Source organism: Nansenia antarctica, assembly GCF_963989245.1.
Source record: "Nansenia antarctica genome assembly, chromosome: 6".
In the NCBI taxonomy this organism is placed as follows: Eukaryota; Metazoa; Chordata; class Actinopteri; order Argentiniformes; family Microstomatidae; genus Nansenia; species Nansenia antarctica.
In genome coordinates, this window is record NC_137676.1 from 4,028,458 (window position 1) to 4,051,213 (window position 22,756).

The following is a 22,756-nucleotide window of genomic DNA, read 5'->3' on the forward strand; positions in this document are numbered from 1 at the left end:
TATTTGTATAGCACTTTTCCTGCAAACATTGCAGCTCAAAGTGCTTTAATCATCATATAATCATCATTTCATTATTTAGTCATTTAAAGGCAATATTAAAAAGATGGGTTTTTGGTCTTGACTTGAACATATTTGCTGAGATTGCATCCCTAATGTGAACTGGCAGTGCATTCCACAATCTGGGTGCATAAAATGAGAATGCAGCCTCACCAAATCTCCTCTTTTGTACATTTTGTACATGTGGTACACAGAGAAAACCAGCGTCAGAAGACCTGAGAGCTCTATTGGGCTGATATTCTAGCAAAAGATATTTCATATATTCTAAGGTGCTGTGCCAGTGAGAACTTTATAAACAAGCAGAAGGATCTTGAAATCTATGAATAGATGATTGGCTTACTTAGACAGATGTATGTGTTGTAGTGTAAGCCTACCTTTAACAGCGGGGCTTGCTTCAGGCTGCAGGGGAGGTTGTACAACTGCCGGACGAAGGACCTGAGCTCCTCCACAGTCAGCTGGCTCTGGGACTTCCCCCCACCACAGCGGTACCTGGGGGGGGGGGGGGGCAATTAAGATTCACATTTTTTACATGATTCACTTACTCACGCTTTGGATAAAGGCATCTGCTAAATGCCAAAAATGGAATGGAATGGAATTAAAACAACCCAAGTTAAACGGGCGATGGAGTTGTACAGTATGTTGCATAGACAGACATCACAGACCATGTTTTTAAAAATAAATAATGCCGGTCGAGAGAGGTCGCTGGCGTTGCTTGTTCGCCGCTTCTCCGCCCGAAATCTAGATATACTTGCAGTATACAGAGTAGATTGTCCTACAATGACACTTAGATATATATACAAATTAATTAGAACCCTATACTTTCTTTTATTTATTTGTTTGTTTCTTTTTATTTTACTACTCAATCTTTTCAGTTTGTAAAGCGTCCTTGAGTGTCTAGAAAAAAGTCTAATGTATTATTATGTTCGAATCGAATCGAATCGAATCTAATGTTCGAGCAATAGAGGATATATAATACTCGTACTTCCCATCTGACTACAGTATGTCTGTGTAACTGGTGTTAATATTACAGCTGACGTAGACAATAGACGAACGTCCTAATATGATCTATGCATGTAACTCAGTCCCAAATACTGTGGACACTGTGAAAAACTGTATTTTAAGATAAGAACCAACTTTATTTTCATTGAACAGAGCACAACATAGTTAGTACATAGTTCTGCATACGAACAGAGGCACAGGGTCAGCCATCTTTGGCACCGCTGGAGCAGTTAGGGGTTAAGTTCCTTGCTCAAGGGCACAACAGCAGTGGTTGCTTAGATATGACGCCAGCAACCCTCCAGTCACCGGCTCACCTCCTGAGGCGGGGATCAAACCAGCGACCTATTGATTGCTGGCTGGCCTCTCTAACATCTAGGCTACCTGCCTCTCTAACCTCTAGGCTACCTGCCTCTCTAACCTCTAGACTACCTGCCTCTCCAACCTCTAGACTACCTGCCTCTCTAACCTCTAGACTACCTGCCTCTCATCCCAGATTCAGATTCAGATTACGTTTATTGCCATTATGCATACACATATAGGAATTTGCTTTGGCGTTACAGTAAGTGCGTTTATACTTTTTTCACGTGTATACATGATCAACAACAAATGCAAAAAACAGGACAACACAGGACAGACAACAGTGCATTGGATAGTGCTACATATACAGTATAAAAGTGCAATGCAGAGTTTTTACAGTGAGTCCAGTGCATATTCAGTCCTGGGCAGACTTGGGGGCGGGGGGGAGGGGGAAGCCAGAGTCATTTATCAGCCTGGCGGCTGAGGGGAAGAAACTGAGCCTGTGGCGGGCCTTTACAGTTTTAGGCAGCCGCAACCTTCTTCCAGAGGGAAGCAGGGTGAGGAGGCTGTGGCCGGGGTGGGAGGGGTCCCAGCCCAGGGTAATGGGGTACTGCCCTACTGCTACTCTGTACTGTGTTGTGTTATTGTTGCACAGGCTACACAGCCACACACAAGGACACCGGTGCTGATGGGGGTTGATATTTATTGCTCTCCAACAAGCACTTAGGGGTCCAGTTACTCCATAACCTCGAGTGGCAGGACCGATTACCCTGACCCCCAGAACATGACACGAGAAAATATTATTTATTAAAAAAACGTGCCAAAAAATTATAAAAGGGATTATATATTACAATCATCTGAATTATCGAAAAATATAAAAAAACATGTGAAATTACACTGGGGGTGGGGGGGGGGGGGGTCAACAGTCAAGGTGAACAGACTTAATGACGCAGTGCATCCACATTGCGGTTTCTCCTCTTAGCCGCCTCCTCTTTTAGTATCATTGTTTGGGAAGACAGTGATGGTGATGGGAGTTAGCATAGAGGTTAGCATAGGGAATACCAGATCTGGGGCGACCGGCCTAATGTAGACTACAGAAGTACACATGCATCATGCGCTGTGCGTAGGGCAGGGTGCCCGGGGGGAGGGGGCACTACAACAGCCTAATGATCCTGATAATGATCAGAATTATGAATGTAGGACACCCTGATGGCCAGCAGTGGCCCTGGCCTGTGTTCACACCTGGTTTACTGGGTTCACACCTGGTTTACTGGGTTCACACCTGGTTTACTGTGTTCATACCTGGTTTGCCTCTTGCCGTTGAGGAGCTGCTGGGCCACCAGGGAGCACTTCTCTGCGTCCTGGGTGACCAGGCGTAGCTGCCGCAGGAGGTCGTTCTCAGGGAACATCTGGGCCTCCGACTTGTCAAGAAGGGAGCGGAAGACCGACAAGTCTGAGGGGGGAGGGGGGGGGGAGCGAGAATCAGAATGATAGTACCGGCAAGCACTTACATGTTAGGCCCGATTCACCTTTGAAAGCAGTCTCTGCACATTTCTGTTAAACTAAAAAGGGCTTGTTGCCCGGCTTCAGATTAAGCATGCTTTACAACGCCCGGGAATAGACCTAGGCTCAATCTGGCACTGGGAAAAAAACAACAATATGTGCTAAAACAACAATATGTGCTTAAAACAGCAATATGTGCTTAAAACAGCAATATGTGCTAAAACAACAATATGTGCTTAAAACAGCAATATGTGCTTAAAACAACAATATGTGCTTAAAACAGCAATATGTGCTTAAATCAACAATATGTGCTTAAAACAGCAATACGTGCTTAAAACAACAATATGTGCTTAAACAAATCACAACGTTCATGAGCATGTTATCTACATCTTTACTAAGAACCACAATTAGTTGTAATTATAATTAATTAAAGCCATCTAGACCTAGCCTATTCTGCTAAAAGACCAAGCACACAGGGAAGCGCTCTCACTTCTTTTCTTGTCCAGTTTGGCCTCCAGAACCTCGGTCACCTGGGCGGCCCACTCGTCGTAGGACTCCGCCCTCTGCTTCACGCAGCTGATCATGGGGTCCAGATCCTCCAGTGTATATCTATAACTGAGAGCAGGAAGAGGGAAATGATCAGTGGGGATTGAACTCAATTCTCAAATTGTGCAAATAATCCAAAGTTTTTTTTTCTCATATTACAAAAGTTTAAGTGTTGAAGAGCCCACTCAATATAACAAACAACAGTTTCAGGATCACTAATTACTTTGTGAATTGGATTCACTGTATCGTCTGCCATAGGCTACTGGGCTAGTAATACATGGCTTGCAAACGTACGTTTTAGGACGTGTTCAAAAGCAAGGACTGTGTGATCATCTAATTATGTGTCTTTAGCATGTTGATGTTCCATCAGCATGTTGTGATGTGCTAAACATGCAGTTAGATGTTCATAGCGATCTTCTTCTTTCTTAGCTGCTAGCTAGCTACCGACGTGATGGTAGTAAACACTGTTTTGATTTCTCTCGATTTTCTCCGGTATTTGGTTTAAGGTAGACCGACATTCAAACAAGCATATGTTCTTCAACTATTTTCAATGATGTATGAAACCCATCATTTGGAAGCTTACAATCTGCACTTTCATAATCTGTAAAAAGATTGCCCTACTTGGGGACTTTTTCTACCAGACCCAGTCACATACGGTCTGCGCCTTAGCGAGCTACACCACACTTACGCGCCCAAAAACACATTCTTCTTTTGTCCTGGTTAACAAGCACCATCAGCTCTGCCAATTACATGTACGGTACATCTGTAAGTGGCTCAGGAGCCTCAGAGGGACTCACTTCAGTGTGTAGTTGGTGAGGGGGCAGGAGCAGAGGTGGTGGATGTGGTGGAGGCACACCAGGGTGCCGGGGCTGCAGGGACAGGTGATGGCAGACAGGTAGCAGGTGGTCCGACACTTGGTGCACTGACGCTCGTCGTCCTGGAGGAGATCGTACTCCGCCTGCTCGCTACGCGACACACCCTGGGGGGGCGGGGGGAGTGGGGGGGGGACACACAAACAACCGTGTGTTAAGACAGACAGCGGGTCCTGAGGGAGGGGGGGAACCAGGCAGCCGGCGGCTCTCCTTAATTGGAAGGAGCCTCATTAGTGTTTCTGAGTCCCATAAGTGCTCATCACAACATTACTGTCTTCTACTGTCGCTCCTACCAGCAGCCCTGGCTGTTTATACACCACACATGACATATTGTCATCTGAAAAACTCCCAAAACATACACGATTTGTCAAATAACAACCATTCTCTGAAGCTCATGTTTTTTCTGAGGTAAAACGAAGCTGAATCCGTCTCATTAAATAGTAAAATAAAATAATATAAATGATAAAATAATAGTAAAGTAAAAAATAAAGTCTGTTGTGGGGACTCCATCGTTACCATTTTTCGCACTCGCTCTCTCAGGTTCTGACTTAAGATCAAGAGAGAAGATGTGAAATCCGTCTCATTAAATGGTTAAATAAAGTCTGCCGTGGTGACTCCTCCTCCATCCTTACCATCTTCCGGACCTTCTCTCTGAGGTCGCGCTCCTCCCTGATCATGATGGCCATGTCCTTCTGGACCGCGGAGGCCAGGACCACGTCCAGGCTGTTGGCGTTGGACGCCATCTTGCAGATCATCTCGTCGTGGGAGAAGACGCAGTACCGGTTCAGCGTCCGGTAGTGGTCCACACACTGCCTGCCCAACGGCATCTGAGGTCAACCAGAAGAAAAATACAACCTGAATAAACACCCCCACATAACAAAACAAGAATGTAGCTTTACATTATATATTTTTTTACATTTTTGGCATTTAGCAGACGCCTTTATCCAAAGCGACTTACAACAAATACATTTGTCGAAGTAAATGAATTGTCTATCCATCAGTCATCATAAGAAACAGTAATCTATGCCAAAACCAAGTGCAATTGGCAGCTACAACACTAGAAGAATTATTATTATGTTTTATTTATAGTAGAGAAACTGTATAGAGGGGGATAGTGGGGATGAGGAGGGACAGTTATGATTGTAGACTGAAGAGAAGAGGTCTTTAATCTACGGTGGAAGACATGCAGTGACTCTGCAGTCCTGACAGCAGTGGGCAGCTGGTTCCACCAGCGGGGCTCCAGGACAGTGAAAGGTCGTGACTGAGTAGCGTGATTGCTGCATCCGCGTAGAGGCGGCGGTGGTGCCTCTAGTCTACATGGTCAATTTCATGTTAATGCTACGAAATCAGTCCCAAGTCATCAAGTGGTGTAAGATCCAGACTCTGACCATGTGCGTGTGTGGATATAGAGGATATAGTCTGTGGACATTTCTTTTTTCTTGAGTGTAAAGTGTGTTTACTTTATGTTATGGTTATGTTTCTATTTCCTGTAGTTCTGTTTTAAATTGTTTATAATCTGAGGACGTATTTCCCCTGTGGATTTACCTGCCCAGGGACTGCTGATGTAATTTAGCTACCCAGCTAATTCAGGGAGAGTCAATGACTGTCCATTGTCCCTTTTAAATAGACGAATAAATAAAATATAGGCGTCTGTGTGTCTAATAATAATAATAATAATCTGTAGTAACACAGATGACAGCTCACCCAGTCCACGGTGCAGAAGTTGACGGCCTCTGCGAAGTTGAAGCCCTGGTTGAAGCCGCTGTGGTAGGCCCTGGGGAAGGTGATGACGAACTCCCCAGCACACTGGTTGGTCCTGTAGATCTGAAGAAAACACACAACATCTTCCATCAGTTTCTTCATTACTTCACTACATTGACTTATCTTGACCCTCTAGTGACAACAAACAGTCACACTGCACTATTCTATACTCTTCATGTCTATTATTATTTATTTATTTTTTCACCCATGTTTTTATGTCTGCTTTTGTCCTCATCTTGTTTATCGTCATGCACCACCAGACCAAAGCAAAAAACCTACTTGGCAATAAATCTGTTTCTGATTTACTACTTTGTCAGATCACCCGAGGTCAAACACTTCTTTTTACTGAAAGCAGTTTGAAGGGCGCATTCATCTATACTACACAGAGGTACCTAGGTTCTTTTATATCTTTTTAAGGCATTTGAGATTGAGATTGAGATTGAGATTGAGATAACGTTTATTGCCACTATGCATTACACATATAGGAATTTGCTTCGTCACCACAGCAAGTGCGTTTATACTTTTTTCACATGTCAAAAAACAGGACAACACAACAACAACAACACAGGACAGACAACAGTGCATTGGATAGTGCGGTATAAAGTAAAGTGCAGTGCAGAGTTTTTACAGTGAGTTTTTCTGCTTTATTGGGATAAAGACAGTAGAGATTTGACAGGAAGGATGGGCGGGAGAGAGAGAGAGGAGGGATGACATGCAGGATATGTAGACGGCCGGAATCGAACTGGGGACCCTGTGGTTACATGGCTGACGTTTTAGTGTGCTACGCCACCAAGCGCCCCCAGTACACAGGTTATTCTGAGGTGCAGGGCTGTCCCTGGCTGTGTGTGTGTAGTTCTGTAGGTGCAGGGCTGTCCCTGGCTGTCTGTGTGTAGTTCTGTAGGTGCAGGGTTGTCCCTGGCTGTGTGTGTGTGTGTGTGTGTGTGTGTGTGTGTGTGTGTAGTTGTGTAGGTGCAGGGCTGTCCCTGGCTGTGTGTGTGTAGTTGTAGGGCTGTCCCTGGCTGTGTGTGTGTGTAGTCGTGTGTGTAGTTGTGTAGGTGCGGGGCTGTCCCTGGCTGTGTGTGTGTGTGTGTGTGTGTGTGTGTGTGTGTAGTTCTGTAGGTGCAGGGCTGTCCCTGGCTGTCTGTGTGTAGTTCTGGGCTGTCCCTGGCTGTGTGTGTGTGTGTGTGTGTGTGAGTGTGTGTGTGTGTAGTTCTGTAGGTTAGGGCTGTCCCTGGCTGTGTGTGTGTGTGTGTGTGTGTGTGTGTGTAGTTCTGTAGGTGCGGGGATGTCCCTGGCTGTGTGTGTGTGTGTAGTTCTGTAGGTGCAGGGTTGTCCCTGGCTGTGTGTGTGTGTGTGTGTAGTTGTGTAGGTGCAGGGTTGTCCCTGGCTGTGTGTGTGTAGTTGTGTAGGTGCAGGGCTGTCCCTGGCTGTGTGTGTGTGTGTAGTTCTGTAGGTGCGGGGATGTCCCTGGCTGTGTGTGTGTGTGTGTAGTTGTGTAGGTGCAGGGCTGTCCCTGGCTGTAAGTGTGTAGATCTGGGCTGTCCCTGGCTGTAAGTGTGTAGTTCTGGGCTGTCCCTGGCTGTGTGTGTGTGTGTGTAGTCCAGACTCATACCGGGACCCCGTGGGCCATGAGGGTGTTGGGGTTCATGATGGTGACCAGCTGGTGCAGCAGGTCAGGCTGGGTCATGAACAGCTCCGGGGCCAGTTTCTTCATCACCGCCTCCAGCTGCTCCGCAGCAAAGCCAGGCGCCCCGTACCACGTTTTGGGCTCGCCCCTTAGGACGGGAAAACAAACTGGTTAGAGCGCGATTCAGGTTAATACTGATTTGTGGAGGTGTGTGTGTGTGTGTGTGTGTGTGTGTGTGTGTGCGTGTGTGTGCCAGTGGAGATAGTTGATGGAGGTGTTTGTGTGTGCGTACCAGTGGAGGTAGTTGATGGAGGTGTGTGTGTGTGTGTGTGAGTGTGTGTGTGTGTGTGTGTACCAGTGGAGGTAGTTGATGGAGGTGTGTGTGTGTGTGTGTGTGTGAGTGTGTGTACCATTGGAGGTAGTTGATGGAGGTGTGTGTGTGAGTGTGTGTGTGTACCAGTGGAGGTAGTTGATGGAGGTGTGTGTGTGTGTGTGTGTGTGAGTGTGTGTACCAGTGGAGGTAGTTGATGGAGGTGTGTGTGTGTGTGTGTGTACCAGTGGAGGTAGTTGATGGAGGTGTGTGTGTGTGAGTGTGTGTGTGTGTGTACCAGTGGAGGTAGTTGATGGAGGTGTGTGTGTGTGTGTGTACCAGTGGAGGTAGTTGATGGAGGTGTGTGTGTGTGTGTGTGTGAGTGTACCAGTGGAGGTAGTTGATGGAGGTGTGTGTGTGTGTGTGTGTGTGTGTGTACCAGTGGAGGTAGTTGATGGAGGTGTGTGTGTGTGTGTGTGTGAGTGTGTGTACCAGTGGAGGTAGTTGATGGAGGTGTGTGTGTGTGTGTGTGAGTGTGTGTGTGTACCAGTGGAGGTAGTTGATGGAGGTGTGTGTGTGAGTGTGTGTGTGTACCAGTGGAGGTAGTTGATGGAGTAGCTCCAGTGGTCCTCGATGTGCCAGCAGAAGGAGGAGAAGCACATGCCCACGTAGAGCCAGGGCAGGGTCATGCCACAGATGTCGGCCGTGACGTGGGTCAGAACCGAGGGGTCCATCATGGCCATGTTGTTCAGGTTCCAGCCACACTTGAGGTACTTCTGCAGGAGGGACGGAAACAACAGAGCATTTGGGAGGTCAGAACCAGAATCAAGTTCATTGTTTAGGTATGTGGGAGGAGGGGGAGGTGGGGAACTGTTGGGGCAAAGAGAGATTGGGAAGGGGGGGTGGAAGTCTTATGGGAATTTTGTACTTGTACTGGATTTTTGTCATTCTATTTCTCCTTTGTTTAATCATATGTTACCACTCCCTTGTATTATTCCCTGAAATAATAATAAAAAAATAAAAATAATAATAATTATTGTTTACAACCCATTATTATACAAGTAGGAGAGAGTAATATTATTAGGCTTCAGTTCCTTGACTAAAAACATGACCTGCTCGTTTTAAACTACTGATTTACAATATATATATACAAAAACAATGACGCATCACCCCAAAAAAGCTCCTAAATTAGATTATTAGGAAGAAAGTTTAGTCATTTCGTGCTTGACATACTAGAAGTCTTAAAAAGGACATGTTTATTGAGGTACATTGAGGTTACTATGGAGATATTGGGAGTTATGGACCTGTTATAGTCCCAAGTCACCTACCTCGTCTGCAGCAGAAAGTTTAAATCTTCCGTTCCTTCTGGGGAACCCGCTCCCAAACTCCTTGGAGGCGATGTCTGCTCCGTACTCCACTGTCACGTCCTCCTCGATGGTGCTCACCAGGCGCCAGAACTCCTTCTCCACCAGCTCCGTGGGAACCATCTGAAACAGGAGGAGAAGGAGGAGGAGAAGGAGAAGGAGGAGAAGGTTTTATTTGCCATTCAATCAACTTTTCAATCAATTGTTGGAATTTGTTTAGTTGTTTTGCTCTAGACACAGGGTCAGCCATAGTCGGGGCCCCTGGAGCAATTACGGGTTAAGGGCCTTGCTCAAGGGCACATGCAGCTCCCTGCCAAGGCGGGGATCAAACCAGCGACCTTCCGATTGCTAGCCGGCCTCTCTAACCTCTAGGCTACCGCCACCCCCGAACAAAAACACAAGGAAAGGCTTGTGTACCAGTTCCACTTGCTATTGATCACAGTTGTTCATACACTGTTGATGAGGATTAGACCGTCTGTTACTTACGTGAACTGGCATGTTGAAGTAATCTGACTTGAAGGAGTCGGCCATCTGGCCAAAGGAGCGTAGAGAGTAGTCTCTGTACGCCTGCTCGAAGCCAAACGCCTCGTGAGGTTTGCTGCACTCCTGTTCATGAGGTTCAGAAGAGGAAGTTACACACAACGCTACAACGCTGCTCCTCAATGTGTCTGTCAATAGAAACGTCTTATTCAGTAGAATATGTGTGTGTTTGTGTGTGTGTGTGTGTGTACCAGTGGAGGTAGTTGATGGAGGTGTGTGTGTGTGTGTGTGTGTGTGTGTGTGTGTGTGTGTGTGTACCAGTGGAGGTAGTTGATGCCCCACTCATAAAAAAATAACCTTTCAAATGTTTTTTATTAAAAATAGCCGTCGCTCACCTGAGCCTGTGTGTGTGTGTGTGTGTGTGTGTGTGTGTGTGTGTGTGTGTGTGTGTGTGTGTGTGTGTACCAGTGGAGGCCTCTCACCTGAGCCAGACACTTGGGGCACCTCCAGTCTCCCTTGGGGACGTCGTGGAGGGGCGGGATCAGACAGAAGGTGTGGTAGCTGTCGTCACAGCCGTCACACAGCAGCAGACGGTCCTCCTCTGACCCGCTGCCACACACCAGACACACGTACATGTCCACCTGGGGGACAGGGAGGGGGAGGGAGGGAGGGAGGGGGCGGGAGAGAGGGAGAGAGGGAGGGGGCGAGAGAGGGAGGTAGATAGGCTTCTTTATAGCTGTTCCAGAGACAGAATGTCCTCTTTATTCACATATACAACGTGTAGTAAACCAGTTAAACAAAGGAACCGTCTATAAACATGAAGAGGAACGTGGAAGGGCCCAAAGATAACTACATTTTGCTTCCGATTATTGAAACACTTCTAATATGATGCACGAAAACAAGCAAAACATGTTCTAAAGTAAAGATAGGAAAGGGTTGTACTGTTACAAAGAGTCATCTCTACCATACAACACGTGGATCAACACGTGGATGGAAGACACCCACACTTGTCCTCTCTGCAGAGCCTGAGGTGCTTTTCATATTCACATCTACATTTGACTTTTACCAGACTCCTTTATCCAAAGCCATTTACAAAGCAAATACACAGACGAGTGTAAGTGAATCATCTATGTACAAAAGAAGAAGAGATTTGGTGAGGCTGCGTTCTCATTTTATGCACCCAGATTGTGGAATGCACTGCCAGTTTACATTAGGGATGCAACCTCAGCATATATGTTCAAGTCAAGACTAAAAACCCATCTTTTTAATATTGACCTTTAAATTACTAAATAATAATTAAATGATGATTATATAACGATTGGAGCACTTTGAGCTGCAACGTTTGCAGGAAAAGCGCTATACAAATAAAAAGTTATTATTATTATTATTATTATCTATCCCTCAGTCATGGACACTGGTTTCTCTCTGCCTCACTCACCAGCTCTTTAACCTCCGTGGGTTCCTGTTTCACTGGAATGGGGATTTCTTTGTCTGCCAAGGGGGGAAACAAGAAAAGTATTATAACAATTGTGAGTGCATCTTCTTCTCTAGACTGGATATCTAAACACAGATACTGTGGTTAAGCAGCTGCAGCTGGGGTGCCTGGGTGGCGTAGCTCACTAAGGCTCATGCCACGTAATCACAGGGTCCCTGGTTTGATTCCGGCCATCGACCCGTCCTGAATGTCCTCTCTCTCTCTCTCTCTCTCTCTCTCTCTCTCTCTCTCTCTCTCTCTCTCTCTCTCTCTCTCTCTCTCTCTCTCTCTCTCTCTCTCTCTCTCTCTCTCTCTCTCTCTCTCTCTCTCTCTCTCTCTCTCTCTCTCTCTCTCTCTCTCTCTCTCTCTCTCTCTCTCTCTCTCTCTCTCTCTCTCTCTCTCTCTCTCTCTCTCTCTCTCTCTCTCTCTCTCTCTCTCTCTCTCTCTCTCTCTCTCTCTCTCTCTCTCTCTCTCTCTCTCTCTCTCTCTCTCTCCATCCTTCCTGTCAATCTCTACTGTCTCTATCCCAATAAAGCACAAATGCCGTAAAAACATATTTAGTGTTTAACCTTGGGTGACTTGCCAATGTAGTTAAGTGAGCAAGAAGTAATGAAGAAATCAATCTTGTGTGTGTGTGTGTGTCATCCCTCCTCTCTCTCACCCATCCTTCCTGTCAATCTCTACTGCGTCCCAATAAAGCAGAAATGTTCTAAAACACACATATATATATATATATATATATAATTTTAAGAAATGCTCCAGTTCAGATGCTGAAACAGAGGGGAGGAAACAGAGGAGAGGAAACAGAGGAGAGGAAACAGAGGGGAGGAAACAGAGGAGAGGAAACAGAGGAGAGGAAACAGGGGAGGAAACAGAGGAAACAGAGGGGAGGAAACAGAGGAGAGGAAACAGAGGAGAGGAAACAGAGGGGAGGAAACAGAGGAGAACAAACAGAGGAGAAGAAACAGAGGAGAGGAAACAGAGGAGAGGAAACAGAGGAGAGGAAACAGAGGGGAGGAAACAGAGGGGAGGAAACAGAGGGGAGGAAACAGAGGAGAGGAAACAGAGGAGAGGAAACAGAGGGGAGGAAACAGAGGAGAGGAAACAGAGGAGAGGAAACAGAGGAGAGGAAACAGAGGAGAGGAAACAGAGGAGAGGAAACAGAGGAGAGGAAACAGAGGAGAGGAAACAGAGGGGAGGAAACAGAGGGGAGGAAACAGAGGGGAGGAAACAGAGGAGAACAAACAGAGGAGAAGAAACAGAGAAGAGGAAACAGAGGAGAGGAAACAGAGGAGAGGAAACAGAGGAGAGGAAACAGAGGAGAGGAAACAGAGGGGAGGAAATAGAGGGGAGGAAACAGAGAGAGGAAACAGAGGAGAACAAACAGAGGAGAAGAAACAGAGGAGAGGAAACAGAGGAGAGGAAACAGAGGAGAGGAAACAGAGGAGAGGAAACAGAGGGGAGGAAACAGAGGAGAGGAAACAGAGGGGAGGAAACAGAGGAGAGGAAACAGAGGAGAGGAAACAGAGGGGAGGAATCAGAGGAGAGGAAACAGAGGAGAGGAAACAGAGGGGAGGAAACAGAGGAGAGGAAACAGAGGAGAGGAAACAGAGGGGAGGAAACAGAGGAGAGGAAACAGAGGGGAGGAAACAGAGGAGAGGAAACAGAGGAGAGGAAACAGAGGGGAGGAAACAGAGGGGAGGAAACAGAGGGGAGGAAACAGAGGAGAGGAAACAGAGGAGAGGAAACAGAGGAGAGGAAACAGAGGAGAGGAAACAGAGGAGAGGAAACAGAGGAGAGGAAACAGAGGGGAGGAAACAGAGGAGAGGAAACAGAGGAGAGGAAACAGAGGAGAGGAAACAGAGGAGAGGAAACAGAGGGGAGGAAACAGAGGAGAGGAAACAGAGGAGAGGAAACAGAGGGGAGGAAACAGAGGGGAGGAAACAGAGGAGAGGAAACAGAGGAGAGGAAACAGAGGAGAGGAAACAGAGGAGAGGAAACAGAGGAGAGGAAACAGAGGAGAGGAAACAAAGGGGAGGAAACAGAGGAGAGGAAACAGAGGGGAGGAAACAGAGGAGAGGAAACAGAGGAGAGGAAACAGAGGGGAGGAAACAGAGGAGAGGAAACAGAGCCGAGGAAACAGAGGAGAGGAAACAGAGGGGAGGAAACAGAGGAGAGGAAACAGAGGAGAGGAAACAGAGGAGAGGAAACAGAGGAAACAGAGGAGAGGAAACAGAGGGGAGGAAACAGAGGAGAGGAAACAGAGGAGAGGAAACAGAGGAGAGGAAACAGAGTGGAGGAAACAGGGGAGAGGAAACAGAGGAGAGGAAACAGAGGAGAGGAAACAGAGGAGAGGAAACAGAGGGGAGGAAACAGGGGAGGGCTATCTCACCTGGCTCAGGCTTGGCTACGAAGGAGCCCATCCTCCTCCTCAGGTTGGGTCTGTTCTCACAGGGCTCCGTCCCCGGCTCCGTCTTCACACAGCACGGCTAGAGGAAACAGATGCTCTCTGTTAACACCGACCACGTCACCACGACAACACGCAACAGTGAACAACAGTGACGATCCAGGATAATGCCAGAGGATGGAACCCAACACAAGATATCTGCGCGGTTTTTTTATTTACTTTTTTTTTATTATTATTTGTGGCCCAATTATACCTGTGGGTAGGGAGTGGGGGGTTAAAAAATAAAGTTAATTAAAAAACAAACAAGGACTCTCTACGGACCTTAAAGTGAATGATATGCTGTATTGTTTTTTCTGATTATTACTGTTATTACTTCATGCCATTGACTGATTACAACTTGTTTGCAATAAATAAAAAGACATCTGCTCGTAAACTCAAATCAACGCACACGATTTTCCCACGTGGATTCTTGAGTTCGGATTCCACTCTTAACTGATGAAAACACACATGCAAAGAGGCGACACAGACAAAAACACTGTGATACACATTATCGCCTTTGGGCAACTATTTTAACTACATTACATTACGTTGATTAAACAGCAGAGAGAGAGAGAGAGAAGAGGGCGGTGAATGTGATAGGGTAGATAGATAAGAGTGATCTGAATTACTGGTTTTAAGTGGAGTTCGTCGGACAAGTGCGTGAGGTTCTGTTCGAGGTCGTCCAGCTCGGACCTCATGCGCTTGGCTCGGCGGGCGATGGGGCAGGTCTCGGCCGGCTGGACCAGGTGCCTCTGGGCCAGGGCGTGGGGCGTGTACGCCTGGTCCCCCGCGGCGCCCGGCGGGCTCGGCTTCTGGACACACTGCAGGCATCAAATAGGTCACCTTAGTCATCTTACACACAGATATAGTCTTTTTTTTATAGACAGATGTAGTGAAGACAGACAGGAAAGTAAGGAGAAGAAGGGAGAGAGAGGGCATGTCAGCAGGGCATGGGCCGGATTCGAACCCATGCCGACATGGGTGTATGTGTGCACTGTAGACCGCGGTGCTAGACCACTGGACCACCCCAGGCCAACACACACAGATATAGTCGAAATATGAAAACAGCATTAATACGATAAGCAGAGAGGAAGAAGTAGAATTGACCTCGATGTCCGAAGTTGGAACGAGATTTCTATTAACGTTTATGGAGGATGGATTCAAAGGGTCTCACATCTAATTGCATAAATGTATACAATGTCCTTTGTTGAAAAATAAGGATATGATCAAATGTTTACATTGAGTGTTTGTCAGTGTGTGGTAGTGGGGGAAAAAACCTTTAGAAGACAATTTACTTGCGGCAGGCATAGTCAGTTTAAAATATTTGAAAACCTCCAGTTTGACGAGGCTTTTGAAGCATGTGATCATTACATGAATATGTCCCCCACAGAGGGGACAAAAACAGCTCACAGAGACACAGACAGACAGACAGACAGACAGACACATAGCCTTCTATGGCAGCAATGCACAGACAAAGCCTTCTATGGCAGCAATGCACAGACAAAGCTCAATTTGAGATAAATAATTGAATCTGTTTCATTTCTGTATAACTTAAAAAAAGAATAATATATATACAGTATATTCACAACTGTTACAAAACTGCCATAAACCTGTGCAGTATATAAATTGGGCGGTTATGACACATGCAGACAGAGGCCTACCTTCTCAAGTTCAGGATCAGCCACTAATCGCATCAGCTTGGAAGCTAGCTCTGGCGCCTATGGCAACAGGGAAAAGCTCGGAAAGTCACACAATATTCCGCGGGCTTCTAGAAAACATGCAAGACATGACGACATATCACTGTGTTTGTATAAGAGCATGAACTGACTGAGGAGAGGTCTCGGAAATCTTGATTGTTGAAATCAGTGAAGACACAAGAACGTTTGTGAGTACTCAAGTTTCTCTACTGCAAATAATTAAATAAAATGTTTGAAAAAAGATAAATAATTCTTCTTCTTTCTTCTTCTTCTTCTTCTTCTAGTATTATGACTGCCTCCTTGGCCTGAGCATAGATTAGGCTACCTTTTCCTGTTATGACTGAGGGACAGATGATTCACTTCCTTAGTCAAAACATTTTTGTTTGTTGTAAGTCACGTTGGATAAAGGCGTCTGCTAAATGCCAAAAAAGTAATGTAACGTAAATTAGTACTCGACACGTCAAAAAGATCCTTGCTAGACAACCAGAAGGGTACAAAATTACATTTTGGCACAATGTCAGTTCCCTATACACTCTGTATGCAGTCCTCCTGACTCCGGACACACTGTGCTAAGCACCAGTAAAAGGTGACCGTGACAGCTATTGACTTTCTCCACCTGGTAAATAACAGTGTAGCGTTGCCAGTATCACAAAAAAACAAGTGATGAAAAAAAAGAAAAAGGGATGTGAGATCACCTTTTACGACCACATACCTGACACATCATGGGCTCAAGCTTCACGTCTGCTAACATTAATTAAATAAGAGCCCTTGTATGGATGTAAACAGTTTCGGTTTGTGTCTAGTGATGTTATCAGAATAGGACAGATATGCCATGATTAAAGTTCATAGTTGAAAGTTACAGGTAAAAGCTATGATTTAATATATAATACATGCCATTTAGGTGACGCTTTTATCCAAAGCTATTTACATTGAAGTGAGTGTATATATTTTTCAGTATATATGGTCCCTGTAGGAATCGAACCCACAACCTAAGCATTGTTGTTGTATTGATTTAGCAGTGCTTAGCTTGCTGACTGTACAAGGGGAGACACAAGCGGCAATCTGGGATTCAAACATCAACAAAGTGACTGTCACCCCGACACTTTGGGTCACCCCGACATTTTCCTTTGGTGAGCTGAGGGACGGGGCCGGGGGAATCTGACCCCTCTCAAATTCATAGGCCGAGCTATGGATGTGACGACTGGCCAATGAATTAGATCTAAAAAATGATTGTTAAAACTATGTTTTCAAACAATATGCACAAAAAAACCTGTTTATATGTTGGGATTCGATGGGGCAAGACAGCTGAACAAAACTCATGTGGAATTTTTTCGGTTATATTATTTACGTCATCAATGGCTTTATATAATTTACTTAAGTCCCAAAATGGATGCACCAATCCCAGATTGCCCGTTTAAGACATCATAAGCTGCTAAATAAAGCTCTGTATGCAGCATGGAGCAGGCATGGGCAGATTAACTACGGACGTGACGCATCCGTCCAACTCACCAGGAGGTTGGCGCCGCTCTGGAAGAGGTTGTAGGGATAGAGGACTCTCTCGTAGTGAGCCCGGAGATGAGAGCCCACGGCCTTGCCAGGAGCGAAGCCCATCTGTAGAGCAATCTGGGTCCATCGCCTGTCCCGACAGACAATGTCAAATCCCCCCTCGTCTGTCACCAACTGTAACGAATCAAAACAAATCGCTTTTATTAGGCCTACATCCAAATGTACACAAGAGGAAAACTCTTTGGCTTTAGTTCCTCAACATTGGCATTGCAGCATCAATCAATCAAAATCACAATAATAAAGTAAATAAGTAGAACAAGTAATAATAGTAAGTTATCAGTCGTACTACAGTGGATTCAATAGTGCAAAATGCGGTGCAAAGTACAATAAGACGAGATGCAGTACAATACAGAAAAAGGGGTGTGTGTGTGTCACAATGTTGTTTACAGCAGATGCTGTTCAATGTTATTTAAAAAGTTACAAGAAATGTACGGCGCTTAGTGTTAAACGGTTTGATCTGACTAAATCAAACCTTGTTGAGTTGATACAAGTCCAGAATCTTCCGTTCCACGTGAGGAATCTTCAGGGAACATCCCTGCAACTCCCAGAACTTGGCGATCTGATCCAAGAAGTTAAGCTTGACTCTGGTTTGGGCCTGGGGGACAGAGGGGGACGGAGGGGGGGGGGGGGCAATGACAAGTGTCCATCGGAAATGAAACGGAGACATTCACTGGAGGTGATAACCTGACTCGTCAATGGGACGGACAACAAAAAGATTTCAGCAGTGAAAAGCCAAGATTTCTGCTGACTGGCCTCATCGTCAGCAACCTTTTGACCCGTCTTTAGCCAGAGCTTCTAAGGGGGGTGATTACGGCAGGCACCACAGAACTATACTATGTAGACAACTGCACAACAGAAGTATACTATGTAGACAACTGCACCACAGAACTATACTATGTAGACAACTGCCCCACAGAACTATACTATGTAGACAACTGCACCATAGAACTATACTATGTAGACAACTACACCACAGAACTATACTATGTAGACGACTGCACCACAGAACTATACTATGTAGACAACTGCCCCACAGAACTATACTATGTAGACAACTGCACCACAGAACTATACTATGTAGACAACTGCACCACAGAACTATACTATGTAGACAACTGCCCCACAGAACTATACTATGTAGACAACTGCACCACAGAACTATACTATGTAGACAACTACACCACAGAACTATACTATGTAGACAACTGCACCATAGAACTATACTATGTAGACAACTGCACCACAGAACTATACTATGTAGACAACTGCACCACAGAACTATACTATATAGACAACTGCACCACAGAAGTATACTATGTAGACAACTGCCCCACAGAACTATACTATGTAGACAACTGCCCCACAGAACTATACTATGTAGACAACTGCACCATAGAACTATACTATGTAGACAACTGCACCACAGAACTATACTATGTAGACAACTGCACCACAGAACTATACTATGTAGACAACTGCCCCACAGAACTATACTATGTAGACAACTGCACCATAGAACTATACTATGTAGACAACTGCACCACAGAACTATACTATGTAGACAACTGCACCACAGAACTATACTATGTAGACAACTGCACCACAGAACTATACTATGTAGACAACTGCCCCACAGAACTATACTATGTAGACAACTGCCCCACAGAACTATACTATGTAGACAACTGCACCACAGAACTATACTATGTAGACAACTGCACCACAGAACTATACTATATAGACAACTGCACCACAGAACTATACTATGTAGACAACTGCACCATAGAAGTATACTATGTAGACAACTGCACCATAGAACTATACTATGTAGACAACTGCCCCACAGAACTATACTATGTAGACAACTGCACCATAGAACTATACTATGTAGACAACTGCACCATAGAACTATACTATGTAGACAACTGCCCCACAGAACTATACTATGTAGACAACTGCCCCACAGAACTATACTATGTAGACAACTGCACCACAGAACTATACTATGTAGACAACTGCACAACAGAACTATACTATGTAGACAACTGCACCACAGAACTATACTATGTAGACAACTGCACCACAGAACTATACTATGTAGACAACTGCACAACAGAACTATACTATGTAGACAACTGCCCCACAGAACTATACTATGTAGACAACTGCACCACAGAACTATACTATGTAGACAACTGCACTGAGGGAGACACTGAGCAATCACTTCCATTCAATAAGATAAGTGCCTTCCATAACAAATGCTAAACATTGCACAACAGTTTTTCCTACAATTCTACATTGAGAAAGGCAGCCATTTCAGAAAAAATGTAAAAGTCAATGTGCATCAACATTAATTATTAACAGAAAAACATGGCATTAGCATATTGTTTGTTTTAGTCATTTCTTTCTAATTCAAGTTTGTTTTTCCAGTTTGTTTATTCATATGATTCATGTTATTGTTAGGTTAATTCAGCTTAATAAATGTTAATATGCAATGTTGTTACTGGAGCAATTATAGACTACACAGGCACAGTACAAAAACAATATTAGGCTAAGTGTTACTATATCCATGTATACATTACTCAGGCGATGGCATTTTGCCATCAACTGGGCATCTGTTAGTGCCTGATCATCTTACCCCATAGACAAACATACCTTTTCATAAATTGGATATATTAGAAGGGGGGTATGATGACTTTTCATTTTTTATCTAGGCCAATTGAAAATGTATTAATTCATTCTTAAAGTTGTTACATTATGGGACAAATGGCAGTATTTGCTTATTATTATTATGTAGGCCTATATACAATATTTGCTTACCGCATAGACTTACACTATAGGCTACTATATATAGGCTGAATCTGGGTAATCTGGGACGTTGGACTGTAATGTTAGACACCTAAGCTTCAGTGTGTTTATTTCGTATTCTAACTAGGCTAAATCTAGTCATGATTTCAGTCACAAGACACTCATGCTACACCTACAGTACAAGTCCTGTTGACGAGATTTCGTCATAACAGGAAATAAACACAGGTGTCCCACATTAGCCAAAGTCATGTTCCTCCTACCCCCATTGGCCTGTAGCCAATGACTGAAGGTACCACGGGGTGTGAGGGCATAGCAGCATCATCAAGCTTATCTCTCTATGAAGACTGAGGGGTATACCTCACTGCAAAGCGGGTGGGTGACCTTACCTCCAACTCATTGAGCCTCTGGATCCGAGGAGTAAAGTGAAGTCTGTCAACATCACAAGCAAATGGTGGCTGCCAATCCTAGAAGCAACGCAATAAAAACACATTTGAAAATGCTCTGCATTGTCAATCAACACTAGGGTGATGAGTAGATGTGGTGTAGGTAGGCAGGTCTACATTAGATGGATAATGGATGCCTATTTGGCAACAACAGCAAGGACAGGTTATGGGTGCTATGCAAGACTGTAGGCTAGGACACACTGTGGTGTGGGGCCCCATGCTCAATGCAGATCTTTGGATTGTCTTTTCCTACTAAATGTCCATTATATCCTTATGAAAAAACTTAACTTCCATAAGAAAAGTCCTATTTTTTAAGTAGACAACTTTGCTTACAGAGTGTTACAAAACCAACAGTGTGAACAATTGTGGTTCTCATCAGATAACATTTTACCAAAAGTCTAGAAACAAAATGGCCAAGTGGAACATTGAACAACAACCCAGCCTGCCACAAAGCCAACATGGAGGACTGCACCCTGGATCAGGCTCCATAGACCACCAGATAACATGGACATGGATGAGAAACTCAGTGTGGATGCTCTCCTGTACTGATACTTTCCCCTTCTTATTTCAGCTGATGATGGTGTTTTGGACTTATTTAGATGTTTATTTCCCCACAGTGGTAGTAATGTTGGATGTGGCGAAAATTCATCCAAACCAATGATAGTCAGGTCAAGTGTAGTATCTACATTTACCTTTAAAACATCTCTTACTGGGTAGATGGAGTAATTGACGGTGAGCGGCCACAAGTCCTAAAACTAAGGACATTTATTTATATATATATTATTATAATAATATATATTTATATATAATACGCTCCGTGGTTGAATATGGCCGTATACATGAGCTCATTTAGCTACCCAAAATACCCCATTTTTTAATTTTAAGCGAACACAAACCTATGTGGATGGAGTATCTTGAGAGTTGCTTCATATCATTTCATACTAATCTGAGACTTTTCCCCCAAACGTGTCAAAGTGCCACAGTGATGAAAATCACCCAAAGTAGTAGAGTTAGCGAGCGGGTCCGTCTAACAGCTGGATCGCAACGGATCGTCTCAGTTCTATGGGACGTGGTTAAAGATTTCAATGAAACGTTTGTCGTTCGTAAATGATTTATCCTCTTTTTTACTACAGTCTTGGGATCCCTTAGGAATATACGTGACATATTCATAAACAACCTAACACAATGTCATATTTTTAAACTCGGGACAGTCGGTCCAGGGATTAAATCATCCCAGGTCACACAGTGGTAACAAGACAAGAGTCACATTAAACGTGGTAGAAAGGCTAGATTTCCAACATTTATTGTTCAGATTGTTTCTGTACAATTCGCACTGAATTAGTTTGGACACGTTTTTTTAGTTGCTACCAATTCTTATCTAAGCCAGTAGTCCTCTCCTCCTCCGAGTCCTGGAGTCACACAGGCCCGATCGAACCTCCACATATGATTATTAATTAATCTGAACTAAAATAACCTTCACGGTTCTGATTCAACACAAACACTTCTACCAACGTCTTTTATCCATTAACTAATTGTCTTGTTGATTTTTTAAATTTTTATTATCTATTTACTTCTTATATTTTTTATTTTCCTTACTATGCTCCTCTTGCTGTATTTTAAATAATGTATGTTTAAGCACTTTGAATTGCCCCTTGTTTGTTGTATGAAATGTGTTATTATACTAATAAACTTGCCTGGCCTTAGATTTGACATCTGCTCGAGAAAATAATCTCGTTTCAACTGACAGCTCGACCACAGCGCTTTACTTTCCCAAACCGGCAGCTAAAACTAACCAGGGAAGCAAAAACCTGTTTTATAATTATTATTATTATAATCCAACTTTAGTATCGTTTCATAAAGCAACGAGGGAGCTGACATTGAAGCTCATATATCCATCTGGTTGTACCAGAGTCTCGTTAGGCAGCTAAATGATACACAAAAGACTCAGCATCGCCTTCATACATCCGCCATGTTGAGAGAGAAGTCCCTTTAAACCCCTTGGTGCCTGGGATCTGGAGTAGCATGATATCGGTATAAAGAAGGGTTTCTCTAATGCATTTATGGAGCAAACCAGCACCTGGTCACACTCACCGGGGGCGGGCGGACTTTGCAAATCCCTGTTTTTTCCGCGATCGGACGGATCTTATTGATAAAAGCAAAAGGATCAGCGAATTCCTCCCAGCTGGGCTCGAACACCGGGCACTCCGGGGGAGGCTGGAACTCGTCCGGCCGCGGCTGGGTCATGGCTGTGGTCCTGGTCCACGGTAGTAATAAAACAATAAAAGGTCCAGTAGTCCCGGTCGCGACAGGGTATCAAAGGTGCTGTCTAACCTGCTGTGTCCAGGTCGGTCAGGTTGTTGCCTTTGGACTCAATCGAGATCAACGTGAAAAGCTGCGAGGCAGCTTAGGCAAACATACACACACAGTGAGGCGAGTGTTGTAAGGCAGTGGCCACGTCCGCTTGAGAAAATAGATACCAAATAGTTTGAGATTCCTTTTGTTTTAT

At 44.6% G+C, this 22,756-nt stretch overlaps 1 protein-coding gene across 1 annotated transcript in view; it reads right to left on the reverse strand.

Annotated features, from left to right (window-relative positions):
* The window catches only part of kdm5bb (lysine demethylase 5Bb), a gene marked incomplete at its 5' end in the record, with an annotated part of 33,526 nt that extends 11,032 nt beyond the window's left edge, over positions 1-22,494 (reverse strand). The window contains 19 exons of the mRNA XM_080535031.1: positions 432-546; positions 2,656-2,806; positions 3,347-3,471; positions 4,200-4,381; positions 4,907-5,101; positions 5,979-6,098; positions 7,648-7,810; positions 8,567-8,748; positions 9,301-9,459; positions 9,823-9,942; positions 10,299-10,457; positions 11,255-11,301; positions 13,683-13,779; positions 14,366-14,557; positions 15,398-15,454; positions 16,943-17,113; positions 17,472-17,594; positions 20,194-20,271; positions 22,342-22,494. Of these exons, the coding sequence (XP_080391157.1) occupies positions 432-546; positions 2,656-2,806; positions 3,347-3,471; positions 4,200-4,381; positions 4,907-5,101; positions 5,979-6,098; positions 7,648-7,810; positions 8,567-8,748; positions 9,301-9,459; positions 9,823-9,942; positions 10,299-10,457; positions 11,255-11,301; positions 13,683-13,779; positions 14,366-14,557; positions 15,398-15,454; positions 16,943-17,113; positions 17,472-17,594; positions 20,194-20,271; positions 22,342-22,494 (2,589 nt within the window). The remainder of the gene's footprint in view (positions 1-431; positions 547-2,655; positions 2,807-3,346; positions 3,472-4,199; positions 4,382-4,906; positions 5,102-5,978; positions 6,099-7,647; positions 7,811-8,566; positions 8,749-9,300; positions 9,460-9,822; positions 9,943-10,298; positions 10,458-11,254; positions 11,302-13,682; positions 13,780-14,365; positions 14,558-15,397; positions 15,455-16,942; positions 17,114-17,471; positions 17,595-20,193; positions 20,272-22,341) is intronic.
* Between the last annotated feature and the right edge of the window lie 262 nt (positions 22,495-22,756).